Below are 20,649 nucleotides of genomic sequence, written 5' to 3'. Positions count from 1 at the left end.
GCGATAGGCGAAGGGAGGGACACGCATATTGTTTTTACTGAACGCTGTTTGTTAGGAGGGTGGAGAACCCCCTTAGCTATCTCGCTTGGGCCGGCGCGCCGCGGCGTCCATTGCGAGGGGGAGGGAGGGAAGGATAGGTGCTGCCCTTAGAGAAGGAATTTCAGCGCGACTCAAGGGCCGGAAGACGTCGTGCCACTAAAGGGCCTAAGACGCCTTTTTTTGTGTCCTTTGCCGCGTCTGTCTTCGTTCGTTTCTTTTCGCTTTCTTTCATCGGTGTCCCCGACGCTTGTGGTGCACCCTCGCGTTTCTTACGAGGTTAGGAGATGAGAATAGCACAGGAGGTTAACAGTTCGGGACGGCTTTTTTCGTCCACAGCCGTGTCATCCCCCTGGGCCGACCAAAAATTCCCCCAACAAGCCACGCCAATGGAGTGTATTCGGTGCGAACGCACTCTTCAAAGCTTTCAATCGATATCCAAGACCAGCCAAGACTGACGCTGGCAGCTCAGCGGCAGACGACTCTCTGAGTGATATCGCAAGACGCTAGAAATGACGGGAATGCCGTAGCTTCTCAATTGCAGAGAAATTGCATCCTCAGTCGTGCTGAACCTTCTATAATACTAATTGAACTCTGAAACCTATTCTCACAATTCTTGTCGCGTTGATGAGGGGATGAAAGAGATATAAAGAGAAGGCGCTATCGGGAATGTGAGGGCGCACAATCAGTAGGAATATCTTCCTTATGTCGAAAGGAGCCCTCACCAGCGCGGAAGGGGTGGAGCGAAATCTCGTCAACGAGTCCTTGTGACAGTGACAGACACCAATTCCCTCAATTGTAGCAGGCCCACATGAGACAGCAGGAGTGTATTATCAAAACTGCGCTGAGCGTGCTCGAGCCGTCGCAGAGGCGCGCTCCACCAAACTCGAACCCAGGTTCAGAAGTTTGTTCACGGAATCAATTATATGTATTTTTTAAATATAAAATGAGAACGATAAAAACTAAAAACTCATGGAAAGGCAACCTTAATAACAAAGAATGTGAACGAAGTAAATTATTTGGATTACGTATGTCAATTGTTCTCCAATTCGTTAGTTATACGGCCGTTGTCCGATAGACGGCACTGGTAGTGGTGTTGATGTTGGGAAAAGGCGCGATTGTGATGTGATGAACGAAAGCATATGGTGTCCAATTAATTCGGTTAAAAATGATGGACCCTGCAGAAGTTGAGTTTCTCGCGGAGAAACTAATGGTGGAAATAGTTCCTAATTTCAATTTCGATAGAGTTTACCTCATATCTGGAGAAGTAGGCCCTTTCCGAGCTGGTCTTCCAGTCAAAGTCCCTATTTGGATGGCGGTGAATCTTCGTCAACGACAGAAATGTCGTATACTAGTGCCCGATTGGATGGATGTAGAAAAATTAGAACAAGTCAAAGAAGAGGAATCAGCATCACGGTATGTTTGTTATTGCTTTACTATGAAGAATTAGCTTTAATCAGGATTTTGTTCTGTTTTAATTGAATCGCACGGAATTCCCTTTACATTTTTTGGCAGATTTTTCACTAAAATGCCCAGTGAGCATTACATGGCTGAAGCTCAACTTATTCTTAGCACTTGTGGGGAGGACGTACCGCGTGCGGACGAAATAAGGACAGCTTTGAAAGATCTCTGGGATATGAGGATGTCAAAGCTGCGTGCTTCAGTCGATGTGTTTATTAAAAGTGGTGGGACCCATGCTCGTCTCGATCACTTGACATTGATGGAATTGAATAGTGTCAGACCGCTTTTACCTCATGCCTTAGATCAGCTGCAACGACTTCGAAGGGTATGTATATGTTGGAATTTTTCTTATTTTCTTAGCATTTGAATTGATGATTAAATTTTGGTTTAAATTGAAGCATTGACATTTGAATAAGTAAATTGTGCATGGTGTCAGCAGCATAGTATTTGTAAATTCATATCATTGAAGGAGATTTGTTGATTATTATTGATCATATACTTAATTTGTGATAAGAACGTAGACGCTTATTGAATTTCATTTGATTTCATACCTTTTTTGCCCTTATAAAGAGGTGGAAAATGAGTTTACTTAATTAAGAGTTGGTTTATTCCTTCTCATTGGTTTTCTGTCTGTGGCAATTTCTTACTTTATTTTCGTAAATGAAAGTCGATGATCTCAAGTACAGACAGCTAAGTTTACGCTTTGGCATTCCTCAGTGATGATGATTAGTGTACACAGTTACAGATAAAATTAAAAATCATGTTATGGGAATAGCATGGATCGGATGAAGGGTTTATGAATAGAAAAAAGCATACAATTTAGGTTTATGTACAGAAAATTATGCGAATTCAATGAGGCTCGGCTGGGGTGATAAGGAAAATGTTCTCTGTTGGCTACAAATTCTGCTTGTATGTAGTGGAGAGTTGTTAGTTTATAGTAATTAATGAATAGTTGTACTTTACCTTTATTTTACGAAACATAATTGCTTAATATGTCATCTGTCTTGCTCGTGGATATCTTATCTCGCACCGGATAATGACTCTTGTTACTGGAACCATGTTGATTTTAATTGTGGAAATCTGCTGCCAGTGTCGATTTTCTCTGCAACCACATCTAGTGTATCGTGTAGCTTCATTATTTTCTATTTGTACTCTAATTGAGAAATTTGTGATTATTTTTTAGGACAAAATTTTGAAATCTTATTTGTTGTGAACTAACAATTTTCACTGTTGTTAATGCTGCTACTAAAATCATTTTACCATTATTCTGCAAATATTTTCACCTCTACCCACATTAGTAGTGATGTCTCATCACATAACGAAGATCAGTCTCCAATTATGGAGAATGTCATGGTACTGAGGAAGGGCAAGGGTTGGTTTTGAATTAAAAGAAGAGATAGGATACATTTATCTTTTTTCTGGTCGTATTATGTCCTTGGTTTAAGTTCCTTTTTCCATTTTCTTCAAAGTACGCTGTGGAACTCCATACTTACATTCATTGTTAGTGGCAACCTAATTCTTATTTTCACTCTTAACCATCTCCTGGATATTTTTACCAACAATTTCTTTATCCTGAAATCTATGGATACATCTTATGCTAAAGGTGGCAATAGTTTTACATTACTGCATTCAAGTGTTAGTACATGTCAATGCTAGTGGTGGTTCTCGGGTATTGCTGCGTGGGTAACATTTTCACTCAACCTTTCACTCCTCCTACTGGGAGTGTTATCAAGAGAATGGGAGGAAACCGTTCTCGTCCCGAGCTTATATATGTTTCATTACCCATTGTTGACCTGATTTTGAATTTTAGCAGAAGGCGATAGTCGTTGGTCATTATACAAATCAAGCAAATAGATACTGGCAGCGGATTTCCACAGTTAGTACATGTCACTTGACTGTCTATAGATACTCTCATTATAAACCTGTCCAGTTGGTGTTCAGACCTGCATAGGGGTTAAGATTTTATCCAGTCCCATGTATATTATTTAGGTCAGACTTTTTTTTAATCGCCTCTTCATATGCCAGTTAAGTCTGTTATTGTCTTGTTTGTACCATTGCAATAGTAATTGAACAAAATAAGGTGCCCAGCACCTCTGCTGGATAGCGACAAGGGGACCTAGTGGGTAACCTCCCAGCATGGTAGGGGTCCTAACATTTTTTTCCAATTATATCTAGTGTGGATTGGAAAACAAGGGGGGGGGGGCATAGCCCTGTCTAGCCTCTCTGTAGATCTGCCTCTGGTACTCAGAGAAGTTAGAGCTGAAAATGAAGAATTTTCCTTGTCACTCGTTTGATTCTCTGGTTTTGTCTTGACAAATAGTGCATGTAAGACAAGTCTTTCATTTTTATTGAGTGGAACTTTTGTGGTTTAAAATATAAATTACCTACTTTATAGATATATAACGTAAAAAACCCTAGGATGGGCAGTATCACAGAACACACAAGATGAAGATTAAAAACTCACATAAATAACTAAATTTTCGGTGGCATTACCACCTTCCTCGGAGTTAGGTAAAAGACTGTCTTAATATATAAATATTTAAAATAGACTTTAAGAATTTCCTGGCATATAGATCGAAGGAATTTTTCTCAGACTTTTTCACCGGGTGTGGTTTTGGGTAATAGGTTAGTTTCCTTAATCAAAGAAAACAAAAGGCATTGATTGCGACTCGTTACCCACCATTACTGTATTCTTAATATACAAATTATTTGGTTTTAGAAATCTCAGTTTAGACGAATGTTAATGGTCAATTTAACCTCATTTCAAAAAGGCCAGATTGGCACCTATGTGATGCCACTCCACGTGATATATTGCAGATTGTTTTAGAACTGTATTTATTGCGACAAACATTTTTTCAGAACATTAAAAGTATATTGGTCAAAGGTCCTCAAATATCCTGTTTCAGAATCGTGAAGAAACAATCTTTCCTTTTTTCGCAACTACTTTGCCGGTAAAAGAACAATTTAAATTTATTTGGCTCTGCACAATGTGTAAAATGTGATTATTAAGAATGCTAATGGTTGCTTGATGAGCTCAGCAAAGTTAATTGAGACAGGCCAAAATGTTCATCCTTTGCATATCCTCAAAGGCTTTATGAAATGTTAAGTTTAAATATAAATGATAAGTTTTCTGAGTGATAAGATATATATAAATACTAAGTTGTTCAATGTAGTATGCCCAAAGACTGATTTTCCGTGATATATGGTTGGAAGATGGAATATGTAGATAAATTTTGTTTCCACTGTCTCTTAATGCTCATGGCTAGAGATTCATCCACATCTGTGTACCATTCCTCAAGCTGCTTCAATAGACTTGTGGCCAGGTGTTAGGACATCAGCTGTTTACACATAAAAAGTAAATGCTCTGATGAAATTACACCTAGCATTTATTAAATCATTTATTGTACAGGGGAAGAACAATTCCCATACCCATCCATTCAGCAAAATATCACTCTTAATTTATCTTTTCTGTCAGACATTGAAATAAAGTGTGATTCTAAAATGTTGTTCTCTGTGTCGTTGTTGAAGATATAAATAGGGTGGTTTCCTATTATTTTTTTATTGCCCAAATCGAAAGATTATTACACCTGGAGTACGTATTTCACGCATTTAGATTTTTAAATGACGATATCTATTTTTCGCGATTAAATGAAAAGTGAAAATTTTCAAGCGTGCGAAAACACGACGCGTAAGTATGAACGCCGGGAAATCTCTCCGTGAGACTTATTTCTGGTTCCCGCTGCCCCCCTGTGAGGTGACCTTGAGGCGAGGCTTAGCACTGATACGACGCAGGCTGCTAGCGGGTAGCTGAGTACCCTGCTGGCTGGTAGCGCTTGTCTTAAATAAGGATTGTTAATACCTTATCAAATGAAGAAAACTTTCCGACCTTTGCCAGTTTTAATGAGTGATTATTAAGACATGTTTCCCTGAGCTCTGCACCTCATGCATGCATTGGTAACCTCAGACGATGTATAACTCCTATCTTCTCGTATAGAAACTAGGTCCCTGTGACGTCACGTGGAGTGGCATCGCATGGGCGCCAATCTGGCCCTTTTCAAATGAGAAGAAAAATGGACCATTGCCATTCGTCTAAACCGCTATTTCTAAAACGAAATAATTTGTATATTTTGAATACACTAATGGTGGGTAACGAATCGCAATCAATGCTTTTCGTTTTCTTTAATGAAGGAAACTACCCTATTCTCAATTGCTCAAGCAACCTAAGCCTTGCTTATAGCCTCGGAGTCTCTTGCAGCTATTGTGAGTGAATTGGGTGACATTTACATCACTCAGAATTTATCTTTTGGCAGTGCTTTGTATCGTAATAGGTGCCCATTTTTACCAACTTGGTCATATTTATTTGTATTATCTTGTAAGTTTGTTTTTAATAATAAATCATCACTATTTGCTGATGTTTTTTCAGTTTGAATGCTAAATCAAATTTGAATTTTCAGCTATCGATAACAGCAAACGTATCCGTAATGCGTTAATTTTGACAAATGTGAAATATAAAAAATGAAGAAACCCCTCGGTTGACAGCAAATGTACACAAAGCCATTATTTACCAATTTCACGATGGATAAACTGCAAGCTTGAAAAGGCTCAATCTTCCTGTTTTTACTCGGCGAAGAAATAAGTCTAGAATTAATTAAACATCACTATATGTTCTCGCATCCTCAATATTATTGATTTGGTAAAATACAAACCAGTAGTGTGAATCGGGGAAACCGTTGATAACGGCTTCCGGGTGCAGCTGCGTGTTGCGTTTTGTTGTGCAAGCTTTCGCGACCGTTACAGGGCGCACCATCAGGCGATGAATGAAATTACGGAATTGGTTGTCAATTAATATACTCGTCCAACCTCCCCCATCCACCGGAGTAGTGGGGGAGGAGGGCGGCACTGACGTCAGCAGAACTCTCAGCCCTGTCCTTCTCTTATTCTTATCTAGCGAATAACCTTGTTGATGACGTGGAAATGAATCGGGGAAAGTACGCAATAAATGCATACAAAATTGTCATTTAATCCACCATAATTCTAAACAGAATGATAAATGTGCAAGTAACTTCTCACTCTGACATCATATATCTTGACCCACAAGTAAAATATTTGCAGTTTGTAGCAAAGGACAACTGAAGGAGCAAGAGAAACTAAATTTCCTGAAAAATCAGAATTGTTTCCACAAACCTTGTCCTAAAACTTTTGAAAGTGGCTGCAGCTGCATAATTTTGGAAGTGCCATGCTAATTGGCAAGGTTATTAGTACCATGGTTAAAAAGAAGTGTCCACTTTGTTGTTCATGGAGTTGGATAATATGATTAATGATCTTTTTTCATTTTGAAAAATTATTATCGGCTATTATATAGTCATTCAAAGTTAATAGAAAAGCATACTGATGTCTGGATTTTTTCTAATCCATGGCAATGTTTGCTCTCATAATGGGAAATTAACTCAATGTCTTTTCAAGTTTAGTCAGTGGGATATTTCTGAGCTCGCAATGTACAAACCCAACCATTCAGCCTTGTGACTTTCATCTTATCTTTGAAATGTTGAAGTGCCATGACTGTAGCTCTCCCTAACTAGCGGTGAGCTCCAAGTCTCAATTACCCTTTTTATTATATACCAAAATGCTGCTTAAGTGCTTAGAGCTCTTAAGGCCGTTTTACACGGTACACGGAATTGCGCAATCTGACGTACGTGCGAAGGCGCAGTAAAAATTGCGTTGTGTAAAGCGGTGAATTGCTAGAACACATGGGTCATTCCATGTCAGTTCACCCAGGCATGGCACCCACCGACTCGGATTTTAATGAAATTTTTGTCACTAGCTACTATCACCTACTATCTAATGACCCATGTAAAATATTTCTTCTCTCACTCTCATAGTTTGCAAGATATGAGGAGTCAAAGTTTGAGATGTTTGCTCAGAAGTGGCGCTAAAGGGAGTCAAATTCCAGAGTGCAGGGCACAGGGTAAAAATTCATAACTCAGAAACCACATAACATATTTGAATGAAATTTTGACCCCTTGTCTATCCAAGTACATAGCTTCCATAGTAATGTCTTTTATTCCCCTTGCATTGTTATGTTGGCCAAAATGATGTCAACAGTTGTTAATTAACCGATTTTTTTAGCTCAAAAACATTACTTCATATTTTCAGAATTATCACCAAAAGGCAGAGCAGTTAACTCATCCAATTTTTTTTTAAATTGAAGGTTAATATGTGCTCCAATATACTGTGAAATAAAAATGGTGGTGTTTTGACTGCCACTATGAGTATTTCAGGTTTTACTTTTTTTTCTGCCCCTGTGAGAGGGATTTTGGACACGTACTGTAAGATAATAAGTATAAGTGTATCCATACCTTCATGAGGATATATTTGAAATATTGGTCAGTAAATCTAAGACCAAACATGTAGTCTAGTGAATGTGGCTCTTGTTCATACAATTTTTTTTAATAGCAATACTTGGCTTGTGGCAGCTGAGGGTAAAAAAATCCAAATGGCTCAGAAATGTGAAATGATGCTTTTTTCCTGGAATTTACCCATTTTTCAAGTGTTTAGTTTATGGAAAAATTGGTATCAAAATACATTAGGCTCTTACTGTGCATTAGAGGATAAATGGAAATTCTAATTTAAATAAAATTATTTAAATAATACACTTCAATGTGTTTAACCCTTTTGCTGCTTCAATAGATTTTTCATCGGTTCCATTATTTTGCCTATTATCCAGAAAAAAATGAATTGAATCATTTATTTGACGTCGCTGAATGTCGCCGCACGAATGGACGTAGTTCCGCTAGAATTTCGAGCAGATGACAGCACCTACGACCGAAGGGAGGGTTTTTCGAAAACGTAGATATTTACCTGCATGTCGTGTTGAAAGGAAAAGTTTTTTGAAAGTCGTGGAATATCCCCGCATGTCACAGGCAATAACCATAATGTTTTTTGCGGGTATTTCCGCTTGTAGCAGCGAAAGGGTTAAGGCATTTCCCGAACATCTCTGGAGGCTCTCTCGGGCAACTAAATGCTTTACAATACCACCAATTCCATCACATGGGGATATTCCATTGCTTGTAGCAAAGAATGTCCATGATGCCATTAAGGAGAAATCCTGGTATTGCTTGCAAAGATTACATCTTTTTCAGAGGTTTTCTAATCCTAACTTAAGTGTGGTGTGATGGGCATTTCAAGTGTAGCACTCCATCCATCGATGGGAAGTTTAGATGTCCACTCTTCCTCAGTTAGCCTTCGATACTCACGCCTACTAAGCATTTGACCTAAGCTGTCAATCACCTTCTCCAAATACGGCTGTAAATGTTTTTGTCAACGGTAATATGCGTTGCCAAAGTTTACGTTTAGTAGATAGTTTCCAGATCTTATTGTCTTATTGAGTACTTAATATATATTTGTAATAATTTTGTATCAATTCTTTTTGACACAGAACACGCAGCCTAGGGCATCAGCCTCCCAGGACTTCTCACAGTGATGGGTGTGTTTTAGTTGCTGTTTCATTTCCTGTTCATCACTATAATTTCTGTTGTGGACGTCACTGTGCCATGTAAGGACATGTATTCTATACAGTGATTACCATTTCCTTTTCATGGTAATGGTATGTGTTATTCAAGAATTGTGTTTGCTATTTCCTAGCTGTTTTTAGAGGGGCCACTTACAGTAATAGTTGATATACCTAGTAACTCACCTACAGTGGTGTCTGTGAACATTGTGATAACGTGGCTTTGGATGTAGTTGAATACCACCTCAAAAGTGATTTGGTCAAACTGTAATTAGCACTCACGGTAATTGAATGCTTCAATGAAGTAGTTCTGCCGTGAATTTACGTATCATATCATTGTTGTTTGTTGAGATGTTCCTCAATATGTAGTACCTGCTTTATTTTTCACATTGAAGTATCTTCATTGTTGTAGCCTTAACCACTCACATAAGTTAGCAATAACACTTCTTAGAGAAGTATTTTTGAAAGGCATTTTTGTATATTTTATTGTATTAGATAGCATCTATTACAATATCATTATGTATTCACAGAGACATGTTTAACAAGAGATAGTATTCTTGTCGATTTTGTAAATTTATACATTGTGTCTGTTTACACACGTATATAATTAAACACTTTTTATAGTATTTCCTGGTTTCAGTTCCTTTTTCCACTGCATGCATTTACTTGTAAGTGTTTGATGGAATGAAAGGTATGTGGAATTGAGTGTGCAGCACTCTTTTAAATTTTTTTACAACAAGTTTGGGCTTACATTGCAAATAAATTCTTTATATTCAAGATTTTTGGGAGGTCACCTCATTAATCTATCAGCAACTTGCATTGTATTCAAGTCAGTCTGACGCAATAATGCCTCTGGGAGTGTTTTGCATCTGATTTTAAATTCTTTTCTCAATCTTTGAGCCCGTAATCAGGCCAAGTGCCTCCAGAGCATGCTTGAAAATGTACGTTTATTTCCGATGCCCTTGACAATACTTCAAAATGCAATGTTGCAAACATTTTTCCTAACTAGCACAGCCATTAACACAGCTTCACATTGCAAGTGGGTGAGTTAGTGAGGTGCCTGCTTTTTGGCGGTCTAGCAGTAGATGTTTCCTCGAAATCGGGGAAACACCGAAATGAATTACTATTCTCTATGACGGTCACATTAACACAAAACAATCGACGTCCAACAGTATCCTATGCAAATGAGTAGATTTTGGCTTTTTTGTGTCATAATATATATGTTAATTTTATTTTATACATTTACACATTATATACAATGGTATGGCGTGCCGTGGGTTTAAATAAAATATATATGGGCACTTCCTAGCTTTAGGAGGGGGAAGCGTTTGTTGTAGCTCAGCAGCTCCTCCTCTCTCTCTCTCATCATCCAAATGTATCTTTCTTTTCTGACTACTTCAGTGCAAAAGAGATCAAACCTCACGCTGATCCCTATGGCTGTGCACTTTTTTTATACAATTAATATCACTGTTTGTGGGCTTCTGTTTCTTGAATATCCTCTTCCTTTCCTCTTTACACGGCTACTATCTTGCTAGGGTCAACTTTGACCCTGAGAAATAGCGTGTCGTCCTTGATGTAATGCCTCCTCTTGAGGGTCTCGTGGGGAATGAACCTTGGGAAGCCAAATCCAAGGGAGTCAGGCTCTCTGCTTGGGCGTTGGAAGTTCTTCCATGTGGGATCAGGAATGAAGCTCTCAACTATGCTGCAAGCCTGGAAGAATGAAAGAAATGGGACAATCAGCAAACAGGATATTTATCTTGTCAGGGCTATGCTTTCAGTGACCGAGTGTGTCTACCACATGGTCTGTGTGTGAGCCCATGATTGGTTGATCTGTAGTTGTAGAGTATAGGGTAACGATACTGAAAGATACTGAAAATGTAAGGCTTCAGAAGAATGATGACAAACAATCGATTGACTGGCTGAGTAATGCAATAATGCCTTTGGGAATGCTTTGTGTCTGAATATAAATTCTTCTTCTTTCCTGCCTTTATTTTCAAGTGTTTAATAGAATCAGAGGTACATAGAATTGAATGCACATCGCAAAGATTTTTGGCAGGTCACCTCATTAATCTATCCCCAACTTGATTTTATTTTGAATGGGGCCTTTGCATATCATAGTGGCCCAGAAGTTTAGTAGTATTAGTGAAAAGTGCCAACGTAAATTTAAGAATTTTGTTGTACTTGATGAAAAAAAAGTACATACTATTTTATATATCAACCTCATTTTTATTAATTGTACTAAAAAGAATTATGTATTTGTTTGTTATAATATTGTAATACATTAGATAAAGGACAAAACATTTAAAGAGCTTGTCAATTCCAATGGTGTATTGAGAAACCATAACAATAACAAGTGTATGGACTTAGTGGAATTGTGAGTTTACTATCGTATTATAAATTTTGTGGGGTGTTGAACATTTTGCTGTAGTGGTAAGGAAAGATTTTGTTCAGGGTGATACAAGGAGTACCATGCACACAAGATTTAATTCAAGGAAACGGAACTCACCTTCTCCGGGACGTTGGTCTGATCGAAGAGGGTGAAAGAGACAGAGTGGGCGAAGGGCCATCTCAATAAGGCGTCGTATTCTCCTGGGAGGATCTTGATGTAGACTGACATGTGTGTTCCATCACCTGCACCATTCCCGTTGAGGAAGAGGGAGGCCTAGGGGTTGGAATAAATTTTTATCATGAGAGCTGTGGCAATGAAACAATTGCATCACTTCCTTAATATTAGACAAAGTTAATAGGTACAAGATGCATGCATTAGTAATAATGAATGGAGGAAAGAGCACTCCATTCTATCAGCGTATCACGATTAATCAATCAATCAGTTTATTTGTCGTTAAATTATGTAAATCACAATAGACATTGTCAAAAGATACAAACAGAAATAAAAGTAAAAAACAATATCAAACAAAATTGATACAAAAACTATTGCTCTTGCTAGTAACTGCATGAACTAAAGTTCTGAGGGACAAAAGATGATCCATGATTGTGAATTAAGTATATATTTCAATCATTTTAAGGGAAATGTAGTTTATGTGATATAATATCAGGGTGTATTGCAGCTAATTATTATAGTGCAGTTGGGAGTACTCACCTGAAGCTTGTAACCATATTGACTAGTGTAGAATGGTGCGCTCACCAACTCCATTCCTTCTTTGGTCTTAGCCTCGGCCATCTTGGATGCAAAGTCAGTTACCCTCCAAATAAGAGTGCCTGCAGGAGAAGAAAATATGTAAATTTAATTACACATAAATTACAAATCTTCCGACTTCTGAATCAGATGCTTTGAAGAATTTTTTTCTATCAACCGATATCTATTCAGATTGTCCTGATTTGTAAATTCATATTATTGGTACATCTGAAATGTGAAGTTTAATTTTTGGAGTAAGTGGGAGTCTGGTTTTGGCTTTTTCAGAAAGGATAGTTTGAGAGCAAAACTTGCTTGCTCTTTGATTAATTTTAGGTTTTAAGTGATTAATATGTACTACCATATTGCTGTAAATTAAATAATGTATCATCAAGACAACAGATTTGGTTGCAGTCTAGGTAGAAAATACTAGCTCTGTTGGCTTTCATTGAATGAGTGACTGTAGAGTTATGAGTGAGACTTGCTATCAATAAATATATTTGGGGTGGAGGAGGGGAGTAGGGAGAATGTTATGAGTATGGATGGACTAACTCACCAGTGTGATTTAGAGAGAGCCTTCCCAGGGCACCCTTGAGACTGGAGATTTGGTGCTGTTGCTTGGAGACGACACCACACATCAGCAGAAGGTGCTGCTTGGTTCCCTCCTCCAGGTGCTTCTCGACTGCATGACGGGGACCCTGTGATGGAGGAGAAGATACACTCATTAATTTCCTGAGTAGCTAAGAGACAAATTTCAAGAACTCTCATGCGGTCAAGTAAATAATTTTCTTTGAATAATGGAAAAATTTTATTCAGCAAAGAACATTTAATGGTGTAAACTTGAAACTACTTAAAATGTAACTTTGCTATTACTGACATTTTTATCATTTTGGAAGGAAAGCTCTTAAAATGCATTTAAAAATTGAACTTAACGTTAATGGTTGTGACAAGAAAAATAATTATTTAAATGTACTCACCTTGAATCTGCATCCGGCATCTTTGAAAGCACAGCACACGCTAACGGAGGTACATCGATCCTTAAGGTGAGCATCCAATTCTTCCCTTGGTATAAGTGCCACTGTGACTCCTCCTGTTCCATCAACGTAGCATCTATTTGGGCAGGGTAGGGGAAATCTTCCGCATTTGCTATGGTGTGCCTGATGAGAGAGAATTAAATATTATGCAATTGGTATGAAAGGCCTTCAATACATGATATCGTGTTTACTTACGATGAATTGAAACTTTTAATGAGCTAATAATACAAAATTAATCTTTAAAAGTCACTGACAGAAACATTCTTGCACAAAAAAGCTGATTCATTCAGAACCAGTAGTGTCATCTGAAGAGCTATATTTCTGCATTTGACCACACCTTGAATAGTTATTTATTTCATTTGCTATAACAATGACCTTGTAATCAGTGTTGTTCATAACATTACGTCTAATTAATTAATGTAAAAAACTAGCATCTAACATTGTATTATCTAATTAATCACTCAATGGTCACTTGGCATGGTGAATTTATAAACTGTATCATTAGTTCCATTGGGAGAAGCCCTAATCTTTTATACTAGTTGAATGGTCTTATTTTTGGGTAGCAGTAAAAGGTAAGGTGTAAACCTAAATTTCATTGATTACTGAGCATCACATTCAAACTATTTTTTAAGGATTATATAGCTTTCTAGCCTAAGTGAACTTGGCAATATCATACTGAAATATGCAACAGATAGCATTGCCAGTAACAAAAGTGCTTTCATACTTTTCATTTGCCCAACCCAAGTTTAAATAGTTAATGACAATCATTATGATGGAAGCATGGACACAGACAAAAATAAATAGAAAGTCCAAAAGGAATTTTGAATGTGATAATGTCCACTGATAAAGCATTTATGAGGTATGAATGCTTCAACTAACCTGCATTGTGTCTGCAACAAATTCCTTCCCACAGTGTCGGCAGGGCACCAGCCTCTTAGGACACTCGGTGGCTCTGTGCTGGGCGAGTAATCTCCTGGCAACCTTGATTCCACACTTGCCCTCGCAGTAAATGGGCTCCGATGGGCAGCCAGCCACTGTGTGTGCCTCGAGAAGTTCGCCGGAGAACTCTCGGCCGCAAGACTCGCACCTTGCCCTCCTCTTGGGGCAGGTGTGGCGCAAGTGGTCTTCCATGAGCACACGAGGAATCTGCGCACCACATTGGCGTGTGCATGGGACGGCATCGTGTCTGCAGGTGTTCAGGTGAGCCTATTAGATTGTCAGGAGAAAATGGGAATAATATATAATGATGAGTGGTTATGCATATTATATTTTGCTATGCATCTACTCTTTTCCAATTATTTAAATAATTACTTTCTTTATCCATATTTACGATATCTTATCAACAGGAAGTGGGTAAGTGCCCCCTACAGAGGCTTAAGGAATAAGACAATATTTTTTATACGGTTATCATTTCATTCAGTTTTGTGCATTACGGAGCCTATATCATTTAATTACATACCAATAACTGTCATATTAAAATAAAGAGAATATTTCGTACAGTAATTGTAAGTTGTTTTTTATCTCTAATACGAGAAGACCCTGGTGCTCCCACCCCATAGAAATAAATCCTGCTAGTCAAGCGTCTAGTCTATCTTTCGAATAATTTTTGCTGTCCTATGAGATTCTCAAAATTCCAAGTAGTGATATAGGTAGCTGTAATGATTAATTTTTTTGTAACTCATCAGCTCAGACTATAGCTGAGTAGCATGATATATGGATACTTGTTATCATTGTTTGTAGCGATAAATTTTCATAAGAAACCATGTTTTAAAGTGCAATTACCATACCTTTGAAGAGTTAACTTTAGTTAGGTTATTTGATATTTTATCTCATTTATTCGTACCTTGAGTTTCCTTAGTTCATCTGTCCATTTACACCCATCCTTGTGGTGGATGCAATACACCATCGATCCCATGATGGCCTTTTCTGCCTCTGGATCTGGGAATATCTGTAATTATAAGAAAATAATGGTATCATTAGCTCTAATTCACTATGTAAATAAAGCGTTGGAAAATAGGTGCACAATAGAAGTTTGAGAAATCATAAATCAAAATTTTCCGGAACCAATTGTTCGAGCGATGGCTTAAAAACCTTCTAAGGTCTGACGTAGATTTTACTTTTGTTTCGTATGAACACTCATAGGAGAAAAAACGTCGTCATTCAGATTTTGACAATCGCCCATGACTTGAAGTTCGCGCCTAAGTCATCAAAATTAGATACCTAAATAGTTACTTTTTCGTTCGTCAGAGGGCTTACGCTACGGTCGCCCGCTGGCGCCGTTCCGTGGTGGGGATCTCGGGTACTACCAACACGTCCGTTCTCCTGCATTCAGCCGTGATGGGATATTCAAATTTTCACTCCTTGCTCTACGGCCTGTGCCCAGAGACTCAAGATTAGCACTTACAGACAATTAATGGCTGCGGAGTCTACGGAGATGAGCGACTAGATGGCCAACTACTTTTGTTTTATTTTCTGGATTGAATAACTCTGGTCTAATTTATGGTATTCCTCCGATCATTTCATCGTTTTCATAATTCCACCACTGAGTTGTTTCAGCCCGTCGCCAAAAGATCATAATCGGTATCTAATTTATATTTTTACCCCTCCGAGAAGAATTTCTTAGGATTTAGGGTGTAAATTTCTACTTCGGACCATGGGTCGGATACCTCGTACGGAGCGAGTGATTACTACTTAGGTTTCCTACACGTGTGTGACACTTCGCAATTAAAAATTCCGCAATGCTTTTCGGAATCATATCCCATTTTAGGAGGGTGTTAAGGCTTTCAATTGTGCCTTAGGGTCTTCAAGTGATGTGTGCTGACAGCGTCATTCAAGCGCATCTGTCGACGCAGCAAAGTTTTTCGTAGGTATTGAAGTTTCTGCTTGTGATAGTCGTAGAAAACCCACCTATTTTTCATTGTCTCCGTTGGAATAGTTGCTTCGAAAGCGTCTCTAATTTTCCCCTCGGACGATCGCTGCAGATGTCACATTTGTTCCCTGGAGCATTCTCCTTTCACTGCAGCACGCAATAAGGTCTATGATATTCGCATTTTCAGGAAATGAGAGTTATGAGAATCAGTCCGTGGGAATGTCTCACGTCGCGAAAGGAGAGATTTTTTCAATTGGACGTTTTTGGCTCGTCGAAAGCATCGCTTGGACTTGAACCTGAGGTTCCTGGCGGTAGATAACGAAGTTTCCTAGTCCCGATGAAAATGACTTCATTTTCACTATAAATCTCTTCTAGATGATTAAAAAAAATATTTTCCTCACGTGTCCGGTAAAGGTACTGTGTACAAAACTGTGAGGTACTGAGGAGGAATAAGAAGTTGAGAGTAGTTTTGATTGAGTCAAGGTTATGGCCATTGTTGATGCTATATATTTTAGTTTAGCTTCAGGATCGCCCGAAACCAAAGTCAAATGGTTCTGGGTTACGTGAACCTTCCCTGGCTGACGTTTCCCTCGAGAGAAGTGTTTAGATATTTTCATAGAATGTCAACACTGAAAAATATTGATGCCATTTACTTTCATCGAAAAAAATCGTGTAGTCGAATCATTAAACGACATCTTGGGTTTTCCATTGCAATCGAGTAGGCACTAAATTTTAAAAAGTTTTAAATGTCAACGGCGATAGTGAATTTTCTTTTATTTAAAGAAGCCACAAATGTAATCAAGATCACAGTAGCAATTCCAGTCGGTCCATTTAGAAAGCGCTGAATAGTACTACTACTGATCAGTGAAAACTCACTTATCATTATTGCATTAGCGTGTAAGCCCAGAAGGCTTGAAATAGAGTATTCAGTCGTAGTATTCTCTACCTCCCTCCAATTATTAAGATCTTTTGTCTTGGGATTGGATTTTGTTACGAAAGCTAGCTGATATAATTACGTTTCCTTCCCAAATAGTGCCAAAATTCACGAACTCATTTTTAACTGTGTGGTATTCCATTTTTTGGTTAATAATTTACGCCTGATGAAGATTCATCGAAACGCGTGTCGCTTTGTTTAAAAAAAACTGGTACAAGTAAAAGTTATCCAAACAAGAAACCTTGTACCAACTGCTAGTGGCGTGGGCCTTTCCTCATATTCGGACAAGAGTTAAGCGTTGCATTTTTTGAACGTTGTTGACTACTCGTGGATTTTTTTATTTACGGCAGCAAGTGAGTGCCCTCACGCTACGCCATCCATTCCCCAAAACCTTAGTCCCACTCTAAACGCAATGCGATAGCGACAAGTCAGCAAACAGGGCGAGCAGTTTAAATGTTTTTCTCATCGGAGAGCCTCGGCTCGGTTGCAAGCGTTTTATTTATTCGTTCATACATCATCCGTCATTTCCCGAGGATTTAACCCAGTAGCGCATGAGGCGGAAGCAGGTTATTGAGTCCGTTTTCCGGTTTCATCTTTTGTCGAAAAGTGACTCGCGAAAAAACTGGAGAGGACACGAAATGGGGGCCACGAGAGCCTTCCAAATGAAATAAAAACGAAGGAAAATGGTACAAAAGCATTTTAAACGCCGGAGCGTTGGACGAAGCATGCAAGCCCCGCGAACCTAGAGGCGCTTTTTCAAAGGAACGAATTTTTTTTTTTTGCACAGCGAATTTTCGCGAACGGACAGCTAACGTAAGAGAGTTTCTTTCTTTAATTCTAGTCTTCGCACTCGACGCCAGAGTGCTCTTCGGGCGCGTGTCAGGCGAAGCTCTCGGCTCCAAAAGCGGGCGACACAGCGTCGCAGCCTACGTTGAGAATCTTCGCGCTCGCATACCCTTTTTCGGTTTTACTTATTCATGTAATGTTTCATTTTATTCTCCGCCATGCCCCGAGGCGGGTTTCAAATGCAAAAGTGACAGATCCCCAAGGGGGGGGGGGGACCCGGCCCCCTTTCTTATGCCATTGTTTTACTCTCGGCCCCGCGAGCGCGGTGGATTTTTGAGCCGTGTGGATGCTGAGAAGCCTGCCTAAGGAACACTTCTCTCTTTCTCTTACGATTGGTATTGGTCCCTGACCCCTCCCCTAAGGGTCCCAGCAGATTCCCTCGGGCGGAAAATTTTCCCACGCGCTGAAAATTCACGGCTTCGCGGTCTTCTTTCTCTCTCTGAACTACTCACGCGCGAGCTTGGGGGTTGGCGGAAAGATATGTGGATTAAAGGGAGACAGAGTTCAGAAGCCAACGTTACTGAAATTTCGGAAAGTCTCCAGGGGAAGCTTCTGAGAGCACAGATAAAATTCTTTTTAATAGAATGCGCGTAGGTCACTATCTACGAGGATCCTCTATATAGACCTAATGCTAGTCAACCACATCAACTCCACATTTTATAAATAGAAGCAAGTAAGGTCAGAAGGACGCATAATATTGACTTTCTTGCGGGAAAATTTTAAAAGTGAAAGAGAATCATAAAATTCCTATTATTGTCCTCTAATAACAGATTGTATCACTGCATTAAATATTTTACTAACTGCCTGAGAGTAGGATGAGATTGCAAAGTGTAAAATAATATGCGCGTTAGTTGTTAAGCTGGAGTTATGTCATTTACAGTCTTAACGATTAATGTTATACCTCCCCCTCACTTGTTTCGTTACCATGCATCGTCGCTAGAAACTTAAGCCATTGACGGCATACAATGATAAGTCTTTAAGGGCCATTGCATATTTATTTTGTTTCCTCGCGTAGATATTGGCTCTCGTTGAGGTATTCTCACGCTTATCTGCAATTGTTCGCACTGTTAGTGTTTACTTCGCCGCATTTTCGATGATGACGTCTATCTCTTTACAGTTATGGGACTTGACTCGGCTGCCATGATAACAGGGTGAAAATGGCAAATATTGATTCCCTTGTCTCCTTATTCGCTATTTCAGTTATCGGTAATCAATATGTTTGCAGTGGACTAGCATTTCTTCTACTGCCAATATTCCGTCACCTTCAGGATTTATTAGTTCTTTTGGAAATGTTTTCTCTGCATTTTTTCTGTCGTCAATCGTAACTGCTGCGTCGCCGTTGCTAAGAGTTGGTCACATTGTTTGGTGATAGATAAAGGAGTGAATGACCGCTATATGGTCTGTGTTGCGAGGAAGGTCGCCAATATTACGCAGCCAATAAAGATCACTAGTAATCATGCACTCAAAACAAAAGAGTTCGGTAACAGCGACCATGTGCGTGCCCGTGGACATGCGATAGAGTGGACCCATTAGGATCACTGCGGGACGCCTTGTCTGGCGTCATGGGTAGGTATTCGTATGAGTGGCCGTTAAGGCAACAAATTCCTCATTAAAATAAATGTCTTCGAATAACTGTTTCACTTAATCGATTTCCCCTGAGTCGCTGTCACGAATAGTAAAATCGGACAATCGAACCGTGAACTTTCAATATTCACCTTCATGTATCCGACGGGATAAGGCGTTCGGTAATTCGCCTAATGCTCGCGACACACATGAATTTACATATCTTACTCTAGCGGCCATTAAAGAGATTTAAACGTATCATATTACCCCCAAATAGGTAAAGAAGAAATTTTCATTGAGGAAGGAACATCTTCAGCTATTCGGAGATATCATTAGATTTTTTAGTTTCAAAGAAAACAAATCGATTTCGTTTTTCCGTTAGCCTTTTCTCGCGCACATCCTCTCTAACACCTTTAAAGGCCGTTTTACATGGTACACGGAATTGCGCAATCCAACGTACGTGCGAAGGCGCAATCAAAATTGCGTCGGGTAAAGCGGTGAATTGGTAGAACACATGCGAGAATGCGTGGATGCGAGACGGCAAAATAGCCTCTGTTCTAATTTCATTCATGCATTCGCGCAATTCCACGCCATTTTAGAAATTAATGCAGCTCTAACCTGCGCAATTCCGTGCCCCGTGTAAAACGGCCTTAACTCCCTGTACAACATTTCCTTCCATGATAGAGCTTGCTTTCATTGAATATGGTCACCTATGAAAGAATTTAAGTCCAAAGTAAAAATCCTACCGTTTCGTTCATCTTCATGAGCGAATGGATATCCCTAAAAAAATCACTCACTCTTGATTTACTTTGTGGTATTCCATTATAAGTTTTCCTGGATATCACACAATTACTCATACCACTTGTTTTTTACAGAGCGCGACCAGGGTTTCAATGAATTATCATCATCTTCAGGCGCAAATTATTATTTGTTAAATAAATTAAAGTATTTAAAAATTTATTTAAGTTTAAAGTATTTATATTTGATTTGATTTGAAACAAATCATAATTTGCGCCTGAAGATGATGATAATTCATTGAAACCCGGGTCGCGCTCTGTAAATAATAAGCGGTATAAGTAATTGTGTGATATCCAGGAAAAGGGATATGAACCCTATGACATCGACTGAACTGAAAAGTGAGAATCTCAGTGCCAACTCTATGATGCACGTTGACTTCCCACAAGAGTGGAAATTTTTTATGCATGCATTCGAATTAAAAGATTGTCATCGTATTGGGAATGTCTCACGAGCTCAAATGAAGTGTCT

The 20,649-nt window shown here is 38.9% G+C and overlaps 2 protein-coding genes across 3 annotated transcripts in view; one reads left to right on the top strand and one right to left on the bottom strand.

Moving 5' to 3' along the window:
* The first annotated feature begins 1,119 nt into the window (after positions 1 to 1,119).
* Positions 1,120 to 9,630, top strand: LOC124159432 (probable DNA replication complex GINS protein PSF2). The gene is made up of 3 exons (XM_046535240.1): positions 1,120 to 1,452; positions 1,552 to 1,822; positions 8,933 to 9,630. The coding sequence occupies exons 1-3, from the start codon at positions 1,205 to 1,207 to the stop codon at positions 8,975 to 8,977; spliced, it is 564 nt and encodes a 187-aa protein (XP_046391196.1). The 5' UTR covers positions 1,120 to 1,204; the 3' UTR covers positions 8,978 to 9,630.
* LOC124159431 (TNF receptor-associated factor 4) overlaps positions 9,461 to 20,649 on the bottom strand; it is a 736,683-nt gene continuing 725,494 nt past the window's right edge. For both annotated transcript variants that reach the window (XM_046535238.1, XM_046535239.1), the window contains 7 exons: positions 15,015 to 15,119; positions 14,051 to 14,377; positions 13,115 to 13,294; positions 12,694 to 12,835; positions 12,105 to 12,223; positions 11,511 to 11,666; positions 9,461 to 10,714 (listed from right to left, as the gene is read on the bottom strand). In XM_046535238.1, the coding sequence (XP_046391194.1) occupies positions 10,517 to 10,714; positions 11,511 to 11,666; positions 12,105 to 12,223; positions 12,694 to 12,835; positions 13,115 to 13,294; positions 14,051 to 14,377; positions 15,015 to 15,119 (1,227 nt within the window). In that variant the 3' untranslated portion in view covers positions 9,461 to 10,516. The remainder of the gene's footprint in view (positions 10,715 to 11,510; positions 11,667 to 12,104; positions 12,224 to 12,693; positions 12,836 to 13,114; positions 13,295 to 14,050; positions 14,378 to 15,014; positions 15,120 to 20,649) is intronic.

This window comes from Ischnura elegans, chromosome 5 (genome assembly GCF_921293095.1).
Source record: "Ischnura elegans chromosome 5, ioIscEleg1.1, whole genome shotgun sequence".
Classification (NCBI taxonomy): Eukaryota; Metazoa; Arthropoda; class Insecta; order Odonata; family Coenagrionidae; genus Ischnura; species Ischnura elegans.
The sequence above is the reverse complement of the archived record's forward strand: the minus strand, read 5'-3'. Positions and strand labels throughout refer to the sequence as shown.